The sequence below is a fragment of the Bactrocera neohumeralis genome, chromosome 2 (genome assembly GCF_024586455.1).
Source record: "Bactrocera neohumeralis isolate Rockhampton chromosome 2, APGP_CSIRO_Bneo_wtdbg2-racon-allhic-juicebox.fasta_v2, whole genome shotgun sequence".
Classification (NCBI taxonomy): domain Eukaryota; kingdom Metazoa; phylum Arthropoda; class Insecta; order Diptera; family Tephritidae; genus Bactrocera; species Bactrocera neohumeralis.
Window position 1 is genome coordinate 39391673 of NC_065919.1, and position 19053 is coordinate 39410725.

The following is a 19053-nucleotide window of genomic DNA, read 5'->3' on the forward strand; positions in this document are numbered from 1 at the left end:
ATGTTACTTATTTCGCAGCTATGCAATGGCAACACTGTAGTTTGACAGTTCACGAATGAAGGACGGAAAACCATTGGAGGACAAATCAGAAAAGTCTACTTGAAAAGTTAAATTTGATGGAAATTTATATGAGGATTTGTTAATTTTATTAATCAGAAAGTAGTCAAAACTTGTTTTTTCAGCACATAAGTTAAGGTGTGTTTTCAATCAAAATTCAGTGCTGAAAAAACTCAGAAAAAATGTCTTTGCATCGCCCAATAGTTCTAGATATCCCAGAAACAAGCAAGAAAAAGATGAGCCCTACAAAGTGATATTAAAACTTTTAAATAAATATTTTAAGCTTAAACATGATCTTTATATGTCGAAATTATGTTACTTTTCTTTGTTATAGGAAGAAAAAAATGTCGCAAGGTTTAACCTCGCTGCAGGGCGGCTCTAACAAGGTGTTCATACAACGCGATTACAGCGAAGGCACCTCGGTCAAATTCCACACACGACTTCCCAGCGAATTAGAAGGCCTGGTGAGTAAGCTGTTTACGACTTTGTTACTGAAATAAGAAATAATTTTCATATTACTTTTAACTTTATATGATTGCAGATTGAACGGCAAGTATTTGAGTCGACCATTAATCGGCTAAATGAATTTTTCGCAGAAGCCGAGAAGGGTTCTTGTAGTACATATTGTGAGGGTTGCATCGGATGCATTACCGCTTATCTTGTGTATATGTGTTCGGAAACACACTATGAAAAGGTGAGGCCAAATTAATTTGATTTTTAACCGAAAACGTGTTAACTTGTTATTTTGATGCAGACACTTCGGAAAATATCCAAATTTATTGCTTCCCAAAACGAGCGAATTTACAATCCGAAAGGATTGCAAGTTATCGACCCGACATATCGAGGTTTGCGCGTCATAGAAATATCAGTGTTAGATCGTCCAGGGCGAACGTGACTCCCACTTTCCCATTCGACCGAAGAGTTTTTTATGTGAAAATATTTGGGGTAAGATTTGTGACGACAACAAGGCATCCGAATAATGCTCCGATTATTCACAATTTTATTATTATGTTATAGCAATTTTAGTATCGAAAGCCAAGTCTAATTTAATCATTTTAGTTACTCCTAATTGTAATATATTTATATAAATCAACAGTAATAGATTCTGGCTAATGAACAAAAAGCCATTGAAACACAAAATTCACAAAAATTTTGGCTTCTGAAGTTAACCCACAAAAATAATATTTATAAATATTGTGTGAGTAGATTTGAATTAAGAAAATATTGCATTTTATGCCCTATTTATATTATTTGTACTGAATTTATATACCCAAAATACAAAAGTCTTTATAAGTAAATTTAACAAGACACGCGATAAGCCTCTGTGTCCAACTAGGGCATAGATGATTGGATTTAGTGAAAATTAAAATGATTACGGCTTTAAAAGTTGTAAGCAGAATTTCACAAACCAACTAGTGTTTCATCTTAAATCAGTTGTGTACTGATATTTACATATACAAACTGTTATAAATTCAGAAAAAATAAAACCTTCAAACGAAAACGTAGTGTGTGTAAGTCACTAATTAAAATTGAACAAAGTAATTAAACAAATTAATGTCTAAGCGTTCGTATTCCAACGCAAAAACAAGAATGCGTTGCTACAAAAACTGATAATGTTATTAAAGAAAATACTAATAAAAATATCGAAATTAAAATGTGAATGTGTTGTGTGTTTGTGCCACATTAAACAAAATAAATTTAATCAACAAAAAACCTAATTACGACATTAAAACGAATTGTTTCATGTGGTTATCCCGTTTGATGATTTGTTTTCATTTAACCCAATACAAATATAAGGAATCTGCTTTTCCAATCGTAAATTTCTGGTAAATTGCGACATTTATTTATCATCACGTTAAATTTGTGAAAAACTAACTGTTCATTGTTTATCAATCAGACATCAGTCATAAATATAGTTCTCGCTTTTTTAATTTGAACGTTTATCAGCTCATGTAAAATACTAAATTATAGAATCACATAAATCATTAGTAATTTTCTGATTTGCTCTTGGTTGTGCCACAACTAGTGAATGTTTAGCACATCTGCCGTTATCAGATTTTCCCTTAATTAGTTTCTGAAGTTAGAATATGAGGGGTATAGAAATCATTGAATCCGTTACAATGAAAAAATCTCCGATTCCATAAAGAAATATTCAACGTTGAAATCATTGCAATTGTCACAATTGATCTCACTAACTCAATAAAATATATTCCGTCACCAAAGCATTGAAACCGCAAAATCGGGTATATACGTCGATATCTGTCCGTTTGCGAGTGAAATGCGGAAATTAAAAAAAAAATTATCAATTGTAAGTATTTATGTAAAAAAATTGATAAACACACAGACAAAAATTAATTTTAAGTACTTGTGAATATAAAGAACGTACCAGACATTGCTTTAGGATTTTCACCAGCCAAAATAAATACTTTTGGAGAAGACAAAAAATATAAATTCTGTGGGTCCTCCAATTAAGGACATTAGGGGATGGCAAAAGGTAAGTGAATTAAATTTGTAAAATTGCATTTTTATAACAAAGAAGGTGTTTAACATTTTTGAATGTATGCATGTATTTAAGGGATGAATGAATATTATATACCAAAATGATCGAGTGGGTCCATAAATGTGGGTTTTCACAGAAATGTGGGGGTTGCCGCGCTCATTGCTTAATTTTGATCCCGGCTGTTTTAAGGCCCTCATAACATCTCGGGGATAAAATTTATAGTGTTTGGCGTACTTAGTTATTAATTTATCGCACTTAAAGTAGTTTTTAACAGTACCGTTATCATCCGATTTTCATCCACCGTGTGTTTGTAATTGAACTGCTCCTAAACGGCTGGACCGATTTTGATGAAATTTTTTGTGTGTGTTTAAGGGAATTCGAGGATGGTTTAGATTCACAATTTGGTCCACTGGAAAATGTTTTTTAAATTAATTTTTCATTTGTAATTAATTGCTAATTTTGGAATGTTTTACATTGGATCCGATAGAGTGCTCTACCATCGCAGTATCCAATATTCAAACCTTAAATTGGCGTAAACGTGCAATAAACAAAACGAAGCCAAAGTAAAAGGCGACATCTGTAGTCAGATCATACATACCTGCTAACTATTGGCAATTTAAAATTGTAAAAGATCTGGCATAAAAAAATAGCGGCATAACTGAAGTGTTGATAAAAAGGTCTATTAAAATTTGAGATATACAGAAATCTTTTCGAAGCATTGCACAGAGCAATGCAATATTTAAACGGGAACGATGAAGTACATATGTATATGTATGCGTACAATTTCAAACTGATCCTTCCTGAAAAATAAGAAAATTGCTAAATATTGGGAATGGTAGAATAGAACTGCAATCAAATACACAGTGCAATGAATTAAAACTGGCTCATTTATCATTCGATGAATAATATACCACGGGCATCCAGTGGTGGACTTACACTAGGGGCAGTCGGGGCTAGTGCCCAGGGCGGCAAATTTTCTAGGGCGGCAAAATTTGGAAAATAGAAAAAAAGTGAGCTGTCAGTTGACAGCTGGCAGATGTGAAACATCGAAATTATTTTATAAAAGTAATAGCAGAGAACGTATATTTATAGAGAAGGTTCACGATGTCGAAAATTTAGGGATATTTCAATTTTGGGATATTTACTGTTTTGGATGAGCGTGTTTCACCACTTAACATCAGGGGCGGGAAAATAACAGAACTGAGCATTTCCAGTGTTAAATGAGAAAAATTATGCTATTTCCGATGTTAAGGAATGTACGCTTCAGATTCGCATATCTACAATGCGCCAAAGACTCTGCATATAATTTATATACATACATATGTATGTATATTTTCTATATACATATGTATTTTATATCGAAGCACACAAGCATGTACGTAAAAATTGAACTATTTCATGATGAATTCCTTAAAACCTTTTGAAATAATTATGTATGTAATAAAGTCATGTTTATGTTATTAGCAAATATTTCATTAATGTAGGTTTGATAAGATATGTATATATTTATATACATACATACATATTTATTTGAAGACCTTTAAAAGATTTGATAACATGTTAAAAGGATGAAGCTGTTCATGTACTTGATCAACATTTCGAGGAGATAATCGAGACTTTGATTATTATTGAAGAAAATATGGAAGAAAATGCAATTACAAGACAAGAAGCTAAAGGTTTACGAATTCAATTGGAGCGACTTGAAAGAGCATTTATGCAGATACTTTGGCATTTTTTACTCTCACTATTCCATGCTGTTAGTCAAAGAATGCAGAAAGTTGATTGTATCATTGCTGACGTGATCGACGATTATCGTGGTTTGATCAAAGTTGTTGCTGATACGAGAAATGAATTCGAAATCTATGAAAAACTGCTTTAAATATTTCAGAGATAAAATAATATAAAACGACAGTTTCTAGAAAAAGAAAGAGAAAATTGCATGCTGATGAATCACGGGATGGAGATGTACCACTGTCAGGTCGAGACCACTTTAGAGTCAACACTATTAATGTCATTCTTGACAATCTAGATTCTGAATTGCGAAAAAGATGTGTCGCATATGAAAAGATTCATGAAAAGTTCTCAGTTATTATTGGATTTGGCAATTTGGATAATAGAGAGATTCGTAACCGAGCTAAACGTTTACAAAATGTTTATTCTTCAGATCTTCAGAGATTCTTATTGCACTGAAAAAAAGATGGAACAAAATTCACCTTCCGATATTCTGAAACTTTTGCGTGCAAACGACCTTTATACCTTTATACGTGAAATTGCATATCGAATTTCCGCTGTAACAACTGTAGAGAACGATTTTTCTTGTTTGAAAACAGTAAAAACTCGTTCTACAATGAGTGCAAATAGACTCAATAGCTTAGCTATTCTATGCATCGAATCAGATGTACTTCAACGTTTAGATTGTGAAGATTTAATCGACCGATTTGCAATTCAAAAAGTCAGACGTGTTTGCCTGTGAAAAAAAATATTGTTATACAATTATTAGTCAAGCTCAGTGCAAACTTTGTAGTTTAAAGAACAAGAACCTATGTTTTTTATATTATACTGAAGTATTATATATATGTATAATAAATTATTTGCAATACGTTAAATATTTTAATTTTTTAAAAACATAATATCAAATCTAAATAATTTTGAGTGAAATTTCAGTGACGGGGTGCCATTTTTTCGAGTGCCCAAGGGCGGCAAAAATTTAAATCCGGCCCTGCGGGCATACCAAAAGACTGATGCCATAATCTTGCCAGCCGATTTTTTGTCTTTCCACGCTTGAGAACCGTCTCTTAATATGCAGTCCACTAGGCAGACAATCGATTGGACTCGATTGATTTCACTGATGCACAGCCCAAATTCAATAGTATTTTTACCCCAAAAACCAATTCTTTCTTAACGCACGAAATGCTTTTTGATTAACTTTTTCGTAAACTAACACAAGTTGCTTCACCAAAAATGCGATTATTCCTTAACTAATACTTATAATCTAACTAATAGAAATCATATATGTAGATGGTATTGGTAGTACTACCTATGTATCAGCCTCAGTAAAACCTGGGCGGGTCCTCTAGTAGTTCTTATAAGAATTGCCCTAAGCAAATTTGGCTGTTGCAGCTTTAGTGGTCTAAAATATAGGTAGATTACCTACTAGAGGGCAGGGCCCAGCCCACTTTTTCTGCGATGCCGTGTGACCAATTAATTCTATATCTTAATTTGGTGCTTAGTAATGACAGCTTATACGTTTTCGGTTAATGGCGTTTTGTGGGCGTGGCAGTGGTCCGATTACGCCCATCTACGAACTCGTCCGTATTTTTTTACCAAGGAATATATGTACCATGTTTTTTTACGATATTTCTCTATCTTTACTGAAGTTACAGCTTGCACGGACGGCCGGACGTGATCATTTTTGGTTTAGTACTTTATTCATTTTAATTTTAAATTTTGATAAATTAGCTTTGAAGTTAGCTGCCGTACACTACACAAGGAATTTAGAAACGAAACAACTTTAGCAACAACAACAACTTGAAAACGACAACGGGAAAGAGCCGATACAAATTTTGAAGCATTTTGGCCCTTTTTCAGTCATTGGTTTTTTATCCACAGCGCACATACATACATATATGGCGTCCATAATATTTAAGAGCAGGTTTTGCAACAATCTCCAATAAACATAATATATCAACCTGAAATTTTAGAGCTGTCATACAAACTGACCGATCCAACTCAAGTTCTTGCAGGGAAAAGTTTTTATTTGACAAAATATCTTTACGATTAATTACCCAAGCCATTGCCATAATCTCCGAAGAAATTGTGCAAATCGAAAAACTATAGTATTTAGCTGCCATACACCCTTATAAGAACAACAATTTAAATAATGTAAAAGTGAGGTAAGACAAATTGCTTTACAATCAAAGTTCTTTATTCTGTCCGTTCTTACAAAGCCTTCCAGTAGCCAATAATTATTTATTTATAAGATATAATAAGACTTTCTACGCTCCTGCGTCATACCAATTTTTATACATTTGCATGAGTTTTAAAGTAAAACTTTTCATTACATTTAGTTTCAGTATTCATAGATTACATTTTGATTTTGATTTTGCCATTGCATGTGCTGCTTGACTTTGTTTTACATTTATGCATTACTTAATTTAGGAATTGACATGCACATTTAGTAAATGAGGTTTCGAAAAATACTTTAAATTAGCTTCACTTAATTGTTTTGCGCTTTTCTAATATCAAAACTCCGAATAAAGTTTTGATTACATGTTTTTTCTAGTAGCTTGACCTTCATTCAATTTTAACCGTTAAAACGCTACATTAGTTCTATGGGCTATAAAGTGCTCTGCAGTTACATCAACAGTTAGCTCCTCTCAATTTGGAAACTCACTCAAATAATTTTTGTTTGAAATTTTTTTTTAGTTTAAAATGATTTTTCTTTCTGGTTTTTTATTTTTTCGTGTTTATTGTGCACACATTACACGTACATTTAATTATATCTTAAAGGAATTTTTTCACAAAGGTGTTGCCATATTTCACTAATTCATAACAATTAAAGTAACATGCAAATTTACATACATATTTTGTATTTATTCATATTTGAGATTGCATAAATATCATCGTAGTGAGTGTATTGCTATCAAAGTAGTTGCGCATGCGCCGCCAATTGCGAGCTGCAGCACGAAAGTGTGTCTATGCCTCGGCCACAGCCAGCACAATGTACATACAACGTTTCATAAAGCAATGCTTCGCTATTTAATCGCTACCAGTGCGCACTTTCATTGCTGTGAAAGGTGCATATTGCCTAATAACTCTATTATACCTAAAGCTTGTAAAGTTAATGTGAATTTAATTCAAAGTAGTGTAGTTAGTATGTGATACGACTAGAATAAAGACTCACACTGAAGCGAAACTGCTTCCACATCTGCTTATTTGCTTAATGAAAATTTGACTAGCTTACCGTTAAATAAAAAAATACATTCACACACATAAATTTGTATGTGTTCTCTCTACACAAAGCGGATTCGCTGCTAACATTTATTTAAAATTGAGTTCTAGTAAAGTCACATGTTTTGCGTACATATCTAAGTGCATACAAGTATGTCCTATTAGCTTTTGGTAGTAAATTGGATTGTGAAGCTTAACTTTCTTTCATCTTTTGTATTATCGTGGTTCTAAATACCTTGATATCAGTTGCTTACTTCCGAGCGCTCGGCAGAACGCCGAAAAGCTCCCACGTGGGCTACACTTTTCTTTTTACGCCACGAAAGAGAATTTTTCAAGGATCAAATTTGATTAATCGGAAATTTGACTTGTCTAATATTCAATTATTCGTAATTGCACTGTTTAATTTCTTAGTGGCCTATTGTATTATCCAATTCAAAATTGTAAGTGCAAATGCGTAATAAATTATGTACTTGCAACATTTCTTACCACTCTAAATTGGTCTAATAGTATATCTTTGGACTTCATTTTGATTTTTGTTGCAACTTTGTAAATCTTTTTTATTTTCAATTTGCTAAAAAATTTTGATTTTTGGTTAGATTTTTAGTTATCTTTCTCTCAGACGGAATATGCTTGCATTAACCCCTCTGTTTATACACAAAAGTGTTGCTCCTTTACCGCTATACCTATTTTACATACATATTTAAGTTTTAACTCCAATTAGACATCGGTCGACCCCCCACCGCCACTGTGCTTATCGGTGGAGGTCACCAAATTCTAATTGGATGGTTTTCGTCACAACAGCGAGCACAACTTGGAGCGCTTCTTCGACTTGTCGGTCGTGCTGACAGTACCTGCCGAAGATGTAGATGACGAAGCGGAAATGTGACCGGGACCCGGCACCATTGGCTGCGAAGGACTCGTTGGGCTTTTGTCATCTAAATCCTCGCTAACATGTGAGTCGAGCAGCTTAAATGAAGATTTCTGCTTAACCCCATCCATGCTGTTGTACAGCGTTTTTGTCAATTTCGAACGTACGGCCTTGCCCAGAGCGCCTGTCTTTTTGATGCTCAGTCGTGTGCTACCGCGATGATGCTCCGGTGTGGAAGCATCGTCGCCATGCAGCTGATGTGGATGACAATTCAATGTGGTTACGGTGAATTCGATATCTTTTATCTCCTCATCGGCACAACCTGTTTCGGGGAATACTTGAGAAATTTAGAACACGCAACTTAGTTATAAAAGTGTCGTAATTCATACCGGCAAATTCTTCCACTGGCTTATCGATAGTATCGTGATCGATCCAAGTGAGACCCATTTCCACTTTTTCGGCCAAATCTTGCCAATTGCGTCTATTTTCCAGGGTACCCTCATATAGTGGAGTTATCCAGGGGAAAGTGTCGCAAAGCACACGATAGAGCGGCAAACATATCACGTCTATGAAACCCACTTGCATTTTAGGCAACTCATCCTTGCGTTCGCTACAAAATATAAAGTTTATGTCTTCTGTAGAACAACGTAGTCTCCCTCTCTCTACTCACCGGTCCATCATGGCGATTGGTTGCGTATTTAGTTGCAGCTTCTCAAGGTCACCTTGATCAAAGAACTCATCCGCTACCAGCTTGGCTAGACGATGTTGTACCTCCCAAGGTTTTGCAATGGCGCTCACATCACAGGCGGTCATCATCATGCCGCAGAGTACTGAAACATAAATTAATGGTTATTGTGGAACCATAAACGTAATGTTTGACACTTACACTCTTTCTTCTCCTCACTCTGCCAATCGAATTCGCCGTTTTCGACGAGCTCCAGAAAGGCATTGCGTTTTTTGAAATACATTGCCAGATCGGTTGAAAGTATGGCGTTTTCCACGGTACTCATAACTGAACGGTAATCTTCGGGTGACAGAGCCTAGAGGGAAATAAGGATGATGAGAAAACTTTGCTTCCAATTGTTAAGAATGTTTTTGGCTTATATAACAATCAATTAGACTATTATTACGATTGGAATGAATAGAGTTAAAAATCATTTGATCAAAAAGTTTCATACGAAACATTTAATGTTTTCAGCCCATATTTTTTCAATCTGGAATATATGAGAAGATATGAGATAACTGTTTGAAATCCCACCTGAAATATATTATTTCCCTCCGAATTCAAAATCATTACGCACTGGTCAAAGTGATGATGCTCCATTGTGCTAGTCGTGTATAGTATAGCCAGTGGTGACTCTGTTTTGGTTTGGAATGCATTATTTGTACCACGATGATCCAAATCATGACATAAGCAGGCTACCAAAAGACCCAATATCTCTAAATCAGTCATAAAACGTTCCATTTTACCAGTCTTTAGCATTGCGAACATTGTTTGGGCCACATTGAGGGCGTGACGCCAATTGTGATACTTCACGGGACGGTAATTCTTGCGCACACTCAGCACCCAACGGCAAAGAACCTACAAAGAGAAGACATATCAGTAGTGTTCTAGTATCCTGAAGCTATGAAGACTTACTTCATAGGGTATTTGGAACTTTGAGACTAGATTACATTGCAGAAACATGCACAAGACGGCACGACAAGTGTCATCATCACAGAGATTAAAGTCTGCCAAAAGTTAAACGTTGTAAGAGGTATCAAAAATTTCTACAAATGTAAAAACTCACCAATAAACTTGAAACTATATAAATCATATTTTTCGGCCGATTCAATTTGGTCGTTGACCAGCTTCTGTGTTTGCTCCGCGCTAGCGGTCGCATGATAAGACAAACATTCTAAAGCTACCTTCTGCTTCGCCATTAATTTGCAAGCGTTCTCGTACATTTGCGTATTGTGTATGCCCAGACCACAAAAAATGGCAAACGCCTCAAATATGGAAACATCTGAGTCGGTGAAGGGCAAACCCGTGCTCTGGATCAGAATTGAGAAGGACACAAATTAATATTATACCATGTCTATTTTCAATTGCATAAAACTTTCAAAAGTACCGTTAAAGTACCTTATTAATCAACTGCGCCACACCAATCACCGTCTTCTGCGCATTCGCGATCGGCATGCACAAGATCGCCTTTGTCGCGTCAATCTCATTCTCTGTTCGTATTTGATTATGCTCACGCACCCACTCATGGACATCACTGATATTCACGGTCTGCCCGGTGGTTGCAACAAATTGCGCAATCTGCGCCAGAGTGGAGTTGCACAGATCATTGACAGAGGGGCGGGAAATATTGGCCGACTGGTTGGAGGCGCCCAGCTCAAAGAGAACTGTAAAGCGCGTGCGGGACATTTGCTATGGAATAGTGGAAGACGAGCTAAGTATTGGAGAAAAGTAGAAAAGTATTGTAATAAGTTTAATACTTACTTTGTCATCTCTTTCATTATCGTCCACGTCCTTGATGGCGCGGTTAAGACGAGTTTGTAGTTGACTAGGTTTCTCAATAATTTTCTCCAAATGACTCTGCCAAAAAGTAGAAAAAAGATTTAATTTGTTGCCTTCTTTTTCAAATGCATTAATTATATACATATATGGTATATGGTTTGGTTTACATGTCACCATTCCTACCTACCGCCTCACAACAGTCCAAGTCCAGCAAAAACACAGCGCATCTCTCGCATTTCAGCAGCTCTCGTGCTTCTGTCATAATTTTTGTCACTAAGCATTCCAAGTTATTTTGCTCCTCAAATATATTTCGCGCCAAACTTAAGAGTATTTGGTTGCGTCGATATTCCTGGACGGACATTTCAAATAGTTGTGCGTTTTGTATGCCTATGCCGCAAAAGGTTAAGTAACGTCGGAAAATCTCGACGTCGTGCTCGTCAAATTCCATGGAACCTGCAAGAGAGTCGAAAATTTAATGCTAATTCATTATCTCAATTTAAGGAGTTTCAAAAAATTGATTCTACAAATTCTACAACACCGCTAGAATATTGTCCTAAATTTTCAAGTTGACCCGAGTAATAGTTTCACTTTAGATGATTTTATGAGAAAAAAATTTTCAAAAAGACTTTTTTTGCCCGAGGAAGCCCATGGAACCCCTTAAGCAGTGAAATTTTCCTTGTCTTTAGTGAATAGTTAAAAATTAAATGATATTTGAATTGGCTAAGTTTGACCTAGCCGATCTTATAAGAAACGCGTTTTGGTAAAGTACTCTTCCACCACCATCTTATAATTTAGCATAGCTGGTAAATATAAAACCTTTTCTTTGTGACTTGATGTTGATTTAAATTTGGAATATTTTCCACTGCTATCACTTATAGATGTAACTCTTAACATTTCCTCTATTTCAAGCTATAGCTGACGAATCACTGTATGGTGAATATCTTCACGAATTTTTGCATATATTATTATCCAAGGCATAGGCACAAATCCGAACAAACTGTTCAGATCAGACCACTCTAGCCGATAGCTGCCATACACACTGACGGATCAAAATCAACTTCTTGAATGAAAAACTTTTTTATTTCTGAATGTGTATGTTCCGTGTAAAAACAATCTTTAAAAAATTTATTTCAGATTCGAAATAGAAATCATTTTTCACTAAAATGGGTGACGGAAAATTTTCACAAACGAATGCGAGCAATACCTATAACCCCTATAGCCATTAAATCGGGAACACCTTTTCTTAGTAGATCAATGAAATTTTAATGATTAATTTGTTTATGGTATTTCCATACGAAATAGCTGATTCAAACTTAATTCAAAACATTTTCCAAGCAATTCATTATGTCCGAAAGCTCAAACAAAATGTAGCAGCTTATTTCAAGGGCATAATAATAGTAGCATATCCGAACTTTTCAAAGTCTAATATTGCTTTTGTGCAATCTCGGCAACTTACCGTTGGTTTTGTTGATAATCTGTGCCACTCCTATGACGTCTCCTTCGTAATTGCATATTGGCATCGATAATATTGCATTCGTTTTGTAGCCAGTCTTTAAATCAATCTCACAATTAAAACGTGCATCCTTGTATGCTTCCTTTATGTTGATCATCTCTTTTGTTTGCGCCACCATGCCGGCAATGCCCACACCGAAAGGTATTCGTATCTCCTCCAGCTTCGCCTTCTTAACAGCATCCTTGAGCGCTGCAAATGACAAATGAAACCGTTACACAAGAATCAATAGTCAATTGCAAAAATAGCCAAGTAGCAAAAGTCAATTGCAGCATTGCAAACAAGAAAACCGAAAAGTAGAGCGGAGATAAAGCGATTTAATTTTGTGTGCATTGCTGCTGGACTTCATTTGCATGCAACGCTGAATTCTTAGGTTCACACAAATACTGATTCAAAGGTCTCGTAATACCAACGGACTTCGTTTTTGTAATTTGGACTCACCTGTTTTCTGTGTCACATCGAAGAGCTTCGCAACCAGGTATTTATTGTTTGGTGGCCCCTTGGCTAGGAACAATGAGCCACGATCCGCATGGGTAAGCAGTCCTACATTGACGAGGATTTTATGACACAGCACATCAATATCCAATTCATTGGCCACGTCACGAATCAGCTCCATGAATAGTTCACCTTCATCCAATTCCATCAGGTGACGACGACTATCAAATACAGAATTGCCGGAGGATGTGGACAGTGAGCGGGACTGAGGTTTCTGCAAAAGGAAAGAATCGAGATGAAACAATGAGATATGAGAAAATAGAAAATGGAAAACTCAGTGAGCTGTTTTAAGAACAATGTATAAATGTAAGAAATGTGTCGATGATAGTTGTGCACTTTCCCTTTTGGATTTAAGATGTTACTACTTTGTTTGTGATTATGATGCATACAGTTTGACGTTGCTCAAGTATTGGCATTCTCAATTCTTTAGTAAAATCAAAATGCATGTGAGACAATAATTTGACTAAAATTATTCCCATAATTAAGAAGTTTACCCGGACAAACAATGTGACACGTAATTTTTATATGGTTTCTACATAGTACAATTGTTTTGTTCGCCTAGCAGTGTTTTGTATCACCTAAAGTTAATCGAAATAGTTATTGGGTTATCAGGTTGGCTGCAAATTGAGTAAAAATTTAGATGTCTTGATTAAACTTGGTACACATGCTCCTTGGCACACAATCAATTCGAGTCACTTAATACCGAATATATGAGTCCAAGTGTTTATGACTGTGTTTTACCGAAAATATCCGTCAATTTGTGAAGTATATTATTGAAATTGGGGGAAAATATTTTTCCATAATAATGTACTCTTGAATCAGAAATGAATAAAATCGGCTCAATACTTTTCCGATTGATTTATACCGGTAAATAGTTAATCTGGGTCAAATACCTGTCTATGTAATGTCACAAGTTAACGCAATCAATTCAGACTGCTTCTAGCCCAAATACACCAGATGATAATGATTTCCGACTTTCTAGCTGACATTAAGCCGTTTAGGTTGGATAGTATATGTATGTGATATTTATTATTAAGTGAATACGATTTACATAAACAATATTTTTTGCTACTTAATATGCTCCAAATCGTCAACAGAGCGTCGAAATGTAGAAACCATACAGAATTCGGAAGAGACTAAGGCAGTGTGGTGGTGCGTGTTTATTTCTTACAGATTTTGACTTTTGAACTCGAAAAACATTTGGTAATTGCCGACTGCTCAGATAGTTGAGGGGTTACCTTCTTAAGCCATGTTAAAACGAAACACTCCCTATATATTCGAGTAATGTTGCATGGTGACACGAAAAAATAATTTTTGTACTCTTCCAAAATATAACTATTTATAACAGCTTGCTCAGCTTAGGGATTTTTGTAACGCCTAAAATATATCGAAGAATTCATTTGGTTAAGTATTTCAAATTAGTCAAGCTGACCCATCGAATTGACCATTTGCACGCTTATAAAATGCCGTTAATCGAAAGATTATAAAGTGCTATAACTAGTATGAACAAATCCTGCCGTCAACCCTTGATTAGTCACACCCTTTCCCAGCAAAGAGTGGACAGTGCTTTTCATTCAAAGTATATGTATTCTTAAAGAAAATCACAAAGCTATAGTGATCCGATATCGGCGGTTCTGACAAACGAAAAGCTTCTTGAGAAAAACTGAAAGATTACTTCGCGTATATACCGACAGGCGGACGGACATACAGACGGACGTCGCTAAATCGACTTAATTCGTCATGCTGATCATTTATAGATTTTTTTCGTGGCAAAATCAGGGTATGTGGAGAAAGTGATTAAATCTATTCAGTACTTCTCTTACGTATTTTCAGTATATGGGGTCTATTGAAGGGGTTTTTCAATACAACGCTACAAAAGTAGACCGATAGTGACAGCAAACGATGCCATATTTTCTCCCTCTCTTTTGACATTTCTTTTCAGTAAGGTTTGCCATTTATCATGGAAAGATATAGATCCAACAATTAGTCGAAATTATGAAAATTTACTACCGAATTTCGGAGTTACTACTAACAAATTTGGTATTTTCTTGACTAACATATATTGAACATCTTCAACTAAGATCACACGTATCGCACTGAGTTAATGTGGAAAACGTCAACCAGAGGATCGGAATTCATTATATTAAAGATATGAGATTAAACCAATTCCATTCCAACTTAGCGCTAAACCATATAATTTTCACCGTTAGAACTCTGAGTAGGGTACTTAGTGTCCCTACTCATTATTGATATCGAATTTTGTGGGGCTTGGGCAGTTCAATTTGATCTATTTTAAACAAAATGGTAGACCATAATTTTGGTTATATGTTGCTGCACAAGTAACATAATTTTTTTGTTTTTATACCCTGAACAGGGTATATTAAGTTTGTCACGAAGTTTGTAACACCCAGAAGGAAGCGTCGGAGACCCTATAAAGTCGATTTAGTCATGTCCGTCTGTCCATATGTATATATACGAACTAGTCCCTCAGTTTTTAAGATATCGTTTTGAAATTTTGCAAACGTCATTTTCTCTTCCAGAAACTGCTCATTTGTTGGAACTGCCGATATCAGACCACTATAACATATATTTGCCATACAAACTGAACGATCGGAATCAAGTACTTTTATGAAGAGATTTATGAAAAACTTTCACATTTGACAAGATATATTCACGAAAATTGGTACAGATTATTTCCTAAGACAACAATGTAATCTCCGATGAAATTGTTCAGATCGGATTACTATAGCATATCTTCATCATCTTAAAAGAAGGAAACTTCCAAATTCTGCGAGATATCTACACATTTCCGATTCATCTACATATACGAAAATTTCATAGATTTTTATCATTTCATTACATTATTTCCGATTTCTTTGATAAACTATAGCAGTAATGCAATATTGTTTCAATAAGGTGCAAAGTGTTAAATGCCAACCATTGTGATACGCCAATGCGTATGAGTAACAGTTCCCTCCGTAAACTATCATCTACCATAGACATTGTAATAAAAAACTTTGGTAATATTTCAACAATACATATACATATGTATGTTATGCGATTTTTCTTACAACAAAACAATTTTTTCCAAGGATGCCATAAATTGCTGATGTGGCAAATATATTGAGCCAGACGTTGCAAATTTTTGGCAGCAGCTTATGAGCATGTTTACAGTCGCTTACTAAAGACGAGCAAATTTTACTTCCATTGAGAAACAAAATAATGAAAAGTACATAGAAACTTTGGTCTTAGTTGCGGATGCTAGTTAAAGTGTGTGCAATTTGTCAGGAACGAACCACGCACATATGTATATTCATTTTTAGATTTTCTGTATTCCACAATCATGTTTTTTTAAACATATAGACATGTTAGTGACTTTCTCAGCTTATTTATGTATTGCTACACTAAGGGGACTCACAAATTGTCATGACGCATCGTAAAATCATAAAATCATAAAGCTTTACACTGTCCAAAAAAATTGTTGTTGGATTACATACAAAAAATAGTTTCCGCAATTACATTTCTCAACGCTATTTTTTCGGTTAATTCGGCAGTATCCAAGTAAGAAAAAGGTAAGTTCAGGTATAACCATGCATTTAAAATGAGTGTTTAAGGTCATTTTTCGGAATGCTCTTGAGAATATCGGTCGTCGCCTTTTGGATAGCTGAAATGTCCTGAAACCAATGTCCTTTCATGGGCAAATAGGTAAAAATCACAGGGTGCCAGATCAGGTGAGAAGGGTGAGTGATTAATGGTTAATATGGAGTTTTTTGTCTAAAAATCAGTGACAAGCGTCGACCAATGACACGGCGCAATATCGTGCAACAGGCGCCAGGACCCTGGCTCACGGTAGTGTGGTCGAGCACGACGAATGCGTGACAAAAGACGCTTCATAACACCAAGGTAAAACACAGCATTAATCGTTTGGCCAGGTGGAATGAACTCTCGGTGTACAATACCCTCGGAATCGTAAAAACAAATCAGCATTGTCTTTATTTTTGACTTCTGAAGACGACTTTTTTCGGTGATGGCTCGTCTGGATGCTTCCATTCGGCACTTTGACATTTGGTTTCGGGATCATATTGAAAGCACCACGTTTCATCACCAGTCACAATCGAATATTTGTAGTTTATGTCCTTTCTCGACTCCTTAATCAAATCCTTACAATGTTGAATTCGTAGCAATTTTTGCTCTTCAGTCAATTTGTGCGGAACAAACTTAGAGCACACCTTCCGTAGACCCAATTTATCTATCAAAATGCGATGAATGAAGTCAACGAAATGTCAACAAGAGATCAAACTGTTTATTTCATATACCCACCAATAGGTGGCGCCACCAGAAAAAGTTATATTTTAAAAAGTTCTGTTTCTTTTGCGACAGACCTGGTATATACTACGTTTCTTTAAATATCCGGATTTTTCTAAAAAACTCAATAATTAAGACATTTCGTATATACGAGTAGAAATAAAAATAAATTAATTCGTAACAATAAAATAATTTGATTTCTTAACTTACATTTCAAATCTGTCAGCGACTATCGTCTTGCTTTGTTTTTGAAAGCAAAACCGATAAAATTGGTTTCCGTGACACCCAAAACCAATACAAATTATGTTTCGAATAGAAACCAATAAGCCAATAATATCCGAATTCATGATACCTACTACCTTTTTTATGGGTTTCAATTCTGACAAATATCAAATGCCACAACCCCAATGTATATCATTATACCCTGAACAGGGTATATTTAGTTTGCTACGAAGTAACACACAGAAGGAAGCGTCGGAGACCCTATAAAGTATACAGTGCATCACAAAAATAAGTATGCACTGTGTTTATCCGTTTTGTTTTCAGAAAAAAATGCCGCAGAACTAATAATAATATCCATTTTTTTATTTTTTTCAGTTATTTCATATTTTAGTTAAAAGCAATAGCAAAAAACAGAAACTTAAATTAATAATTTTTCAAATTAGAGAAAAAAAAGGCTTAAATAGCTAAAAATTACATCACTAAAGTATGTATGCAATAGTAATACATTCCAAAGAAAAAGTTCCAACGGTTTTATTTTTGAGCTTTGATGGGCTGTTAATATTTTATTGGATAGCTTTTGGATTTTTTTATTGCATTCAATCTGGATGGCATGGACTTTACCAGTTTTTGGGTCACTGAAGTTGGGATATTGCCCCACTCTTCGATTAAACCAGATATCAAAGATTCTTTGCGGGTTATTTGGTGTCTTCTGATTTTTCTCTCTATAAAATGACCCAAATGTTCGATAGGGTTCACATCAAGAGATTGGGTTGGTGTTTTTAATTGTTTGGGTGTCTTGTAAAGTAGCAATTCCTTAACAATGTGATATACAAATGATCAGTATGTTGAGCTGAGTCGATTTAGCCATGTCCGTCTGTCAGTCTGTCCGTCTGCCTGTATATATACGAACTAGGGGTGTATAACGTAATGCCGACAATCAAAATCTCGAAATTTAGAATCCCGACACTCATAATACTGACAAATCAAAACACCGACAAATCAAAATACCGGCAAATCAAAATACCGACAAATCAAAACACCGACAAATCACAATACCGACGAATTAAGAAAAGGTGACGTTCTTCGTTCGAGGTCCTGCGGCCTTCGGCCTCCGGCCACGAACACGCTCAGGATCATAACCCTTAGTCGGCAGAATTCTCTTTCTGTGCTTCGATAGAACTAAGGGCGGACAAGATAAAATATTTTTCACATCGGAATTTTGGTTTGTCGGTGTTTTGATTTGTCGGTATTTTGATTTGTCGGTATTTTGATTTGGCTGCATATTTAAATTTTGTCGGTACTTTGATGTGTCGGCATTTTGAATTTCGATATTTTAAGTGTATCCCACGAACTAGTCCGTCAGTTTTTAAGATATCGTTTTGAAATTTTGCAAACGTCACGAAATTTGGTATAGATTATTTTCAAAGGCAACAATGTAATCTCCAAAGAAATTAATCAAATCGGTTAACTATAGCGTATAGGTGCCATACAAACCGAACGATCGGAATCAAGATCTTGTATGGAAAACTTTCGCATTTGACGTGGTATCTTCACGAAATTTGACATGGATTATTGTTGAAGGTAATAAAATAATATCCGAAAAAATTGTTCAGATCGGATTACTATAGCATATAGCTTCCATG

At 35.3% G+C, this 19053-nt stretch overlaps 2 protein-coding genes across 2 annotated transcripts in view; one reads left to right on the top strand and one right to left on the bottom strand.

Annotated features, from left to right (window-relative positions):
- The first annotated feature begins 201 nt into the window (after positions 1–201).
- Positions 202–1718, top strand: LOC126756539 (golgin subfamily A member 7). Its single transcript, XM_050469673.1, has 4 exons — positions 202–307; positions 392–521; positions 599–751; positions 812–1718. Exons 1-4 carry the CDS (start codon positions 240–242, stop codon positions 950–952), a joined length of 492 nt encoding a protein of 163 aa, XP_050325630.1. The 5' UTR covers positions 202–239; the 3' UTR covers positions 953–1718.
- Positions 1719–6460: 4742 nt separating this feature from the next.
- The window catches only part of LOC126756268 (cGMP-specific 3',5'-cyclic phosphodiesterase), a 101600-nt gene continuing 89007 nt past the window's right edge, over positions 6461–19053 (bottom strand). Inside the window, exons 4-15 of the mRNA XM_050469214.1 lie at positions 12830–13097; positions 12335–12580; positions 11066–11331; positions 10861–10956; positions 10498–10788; positions 10166–10409; positions 10015–10106; positions 9634–9957; positions 9262–9415; positions 9046–9205; positions 8765–8985; positions 6461–8697 (exon numbers count right to left, since the gene is read on the bottom strand). Of these exons, the coding sequence (XP_050325171.1) occupies positions 8300–8697; positions 8765–8985; positions 9046–9205; positions 9262–9415; positions 9634–9957; positions 10015–10106; positions 10166–10409; positions 10498–10788; positions 10861–10956; positions 11066–11331; positions 12335–12580; positions 12830–13097 (2760 nt within the window). The 3' untranslated portion in view covers positions 6461–8299. The remainder of the gene's footprint in view (positions 8698–8764; positions 8986–9045; positions 9206–9261; positions 9416–9633; positions 9958–10014; positions 10107–10165; positions 10410–10497; positions 10789–10860; positions 10957–11065; positions 11332–12334; positions 12581–12829; positions 13098–19053) is intronic.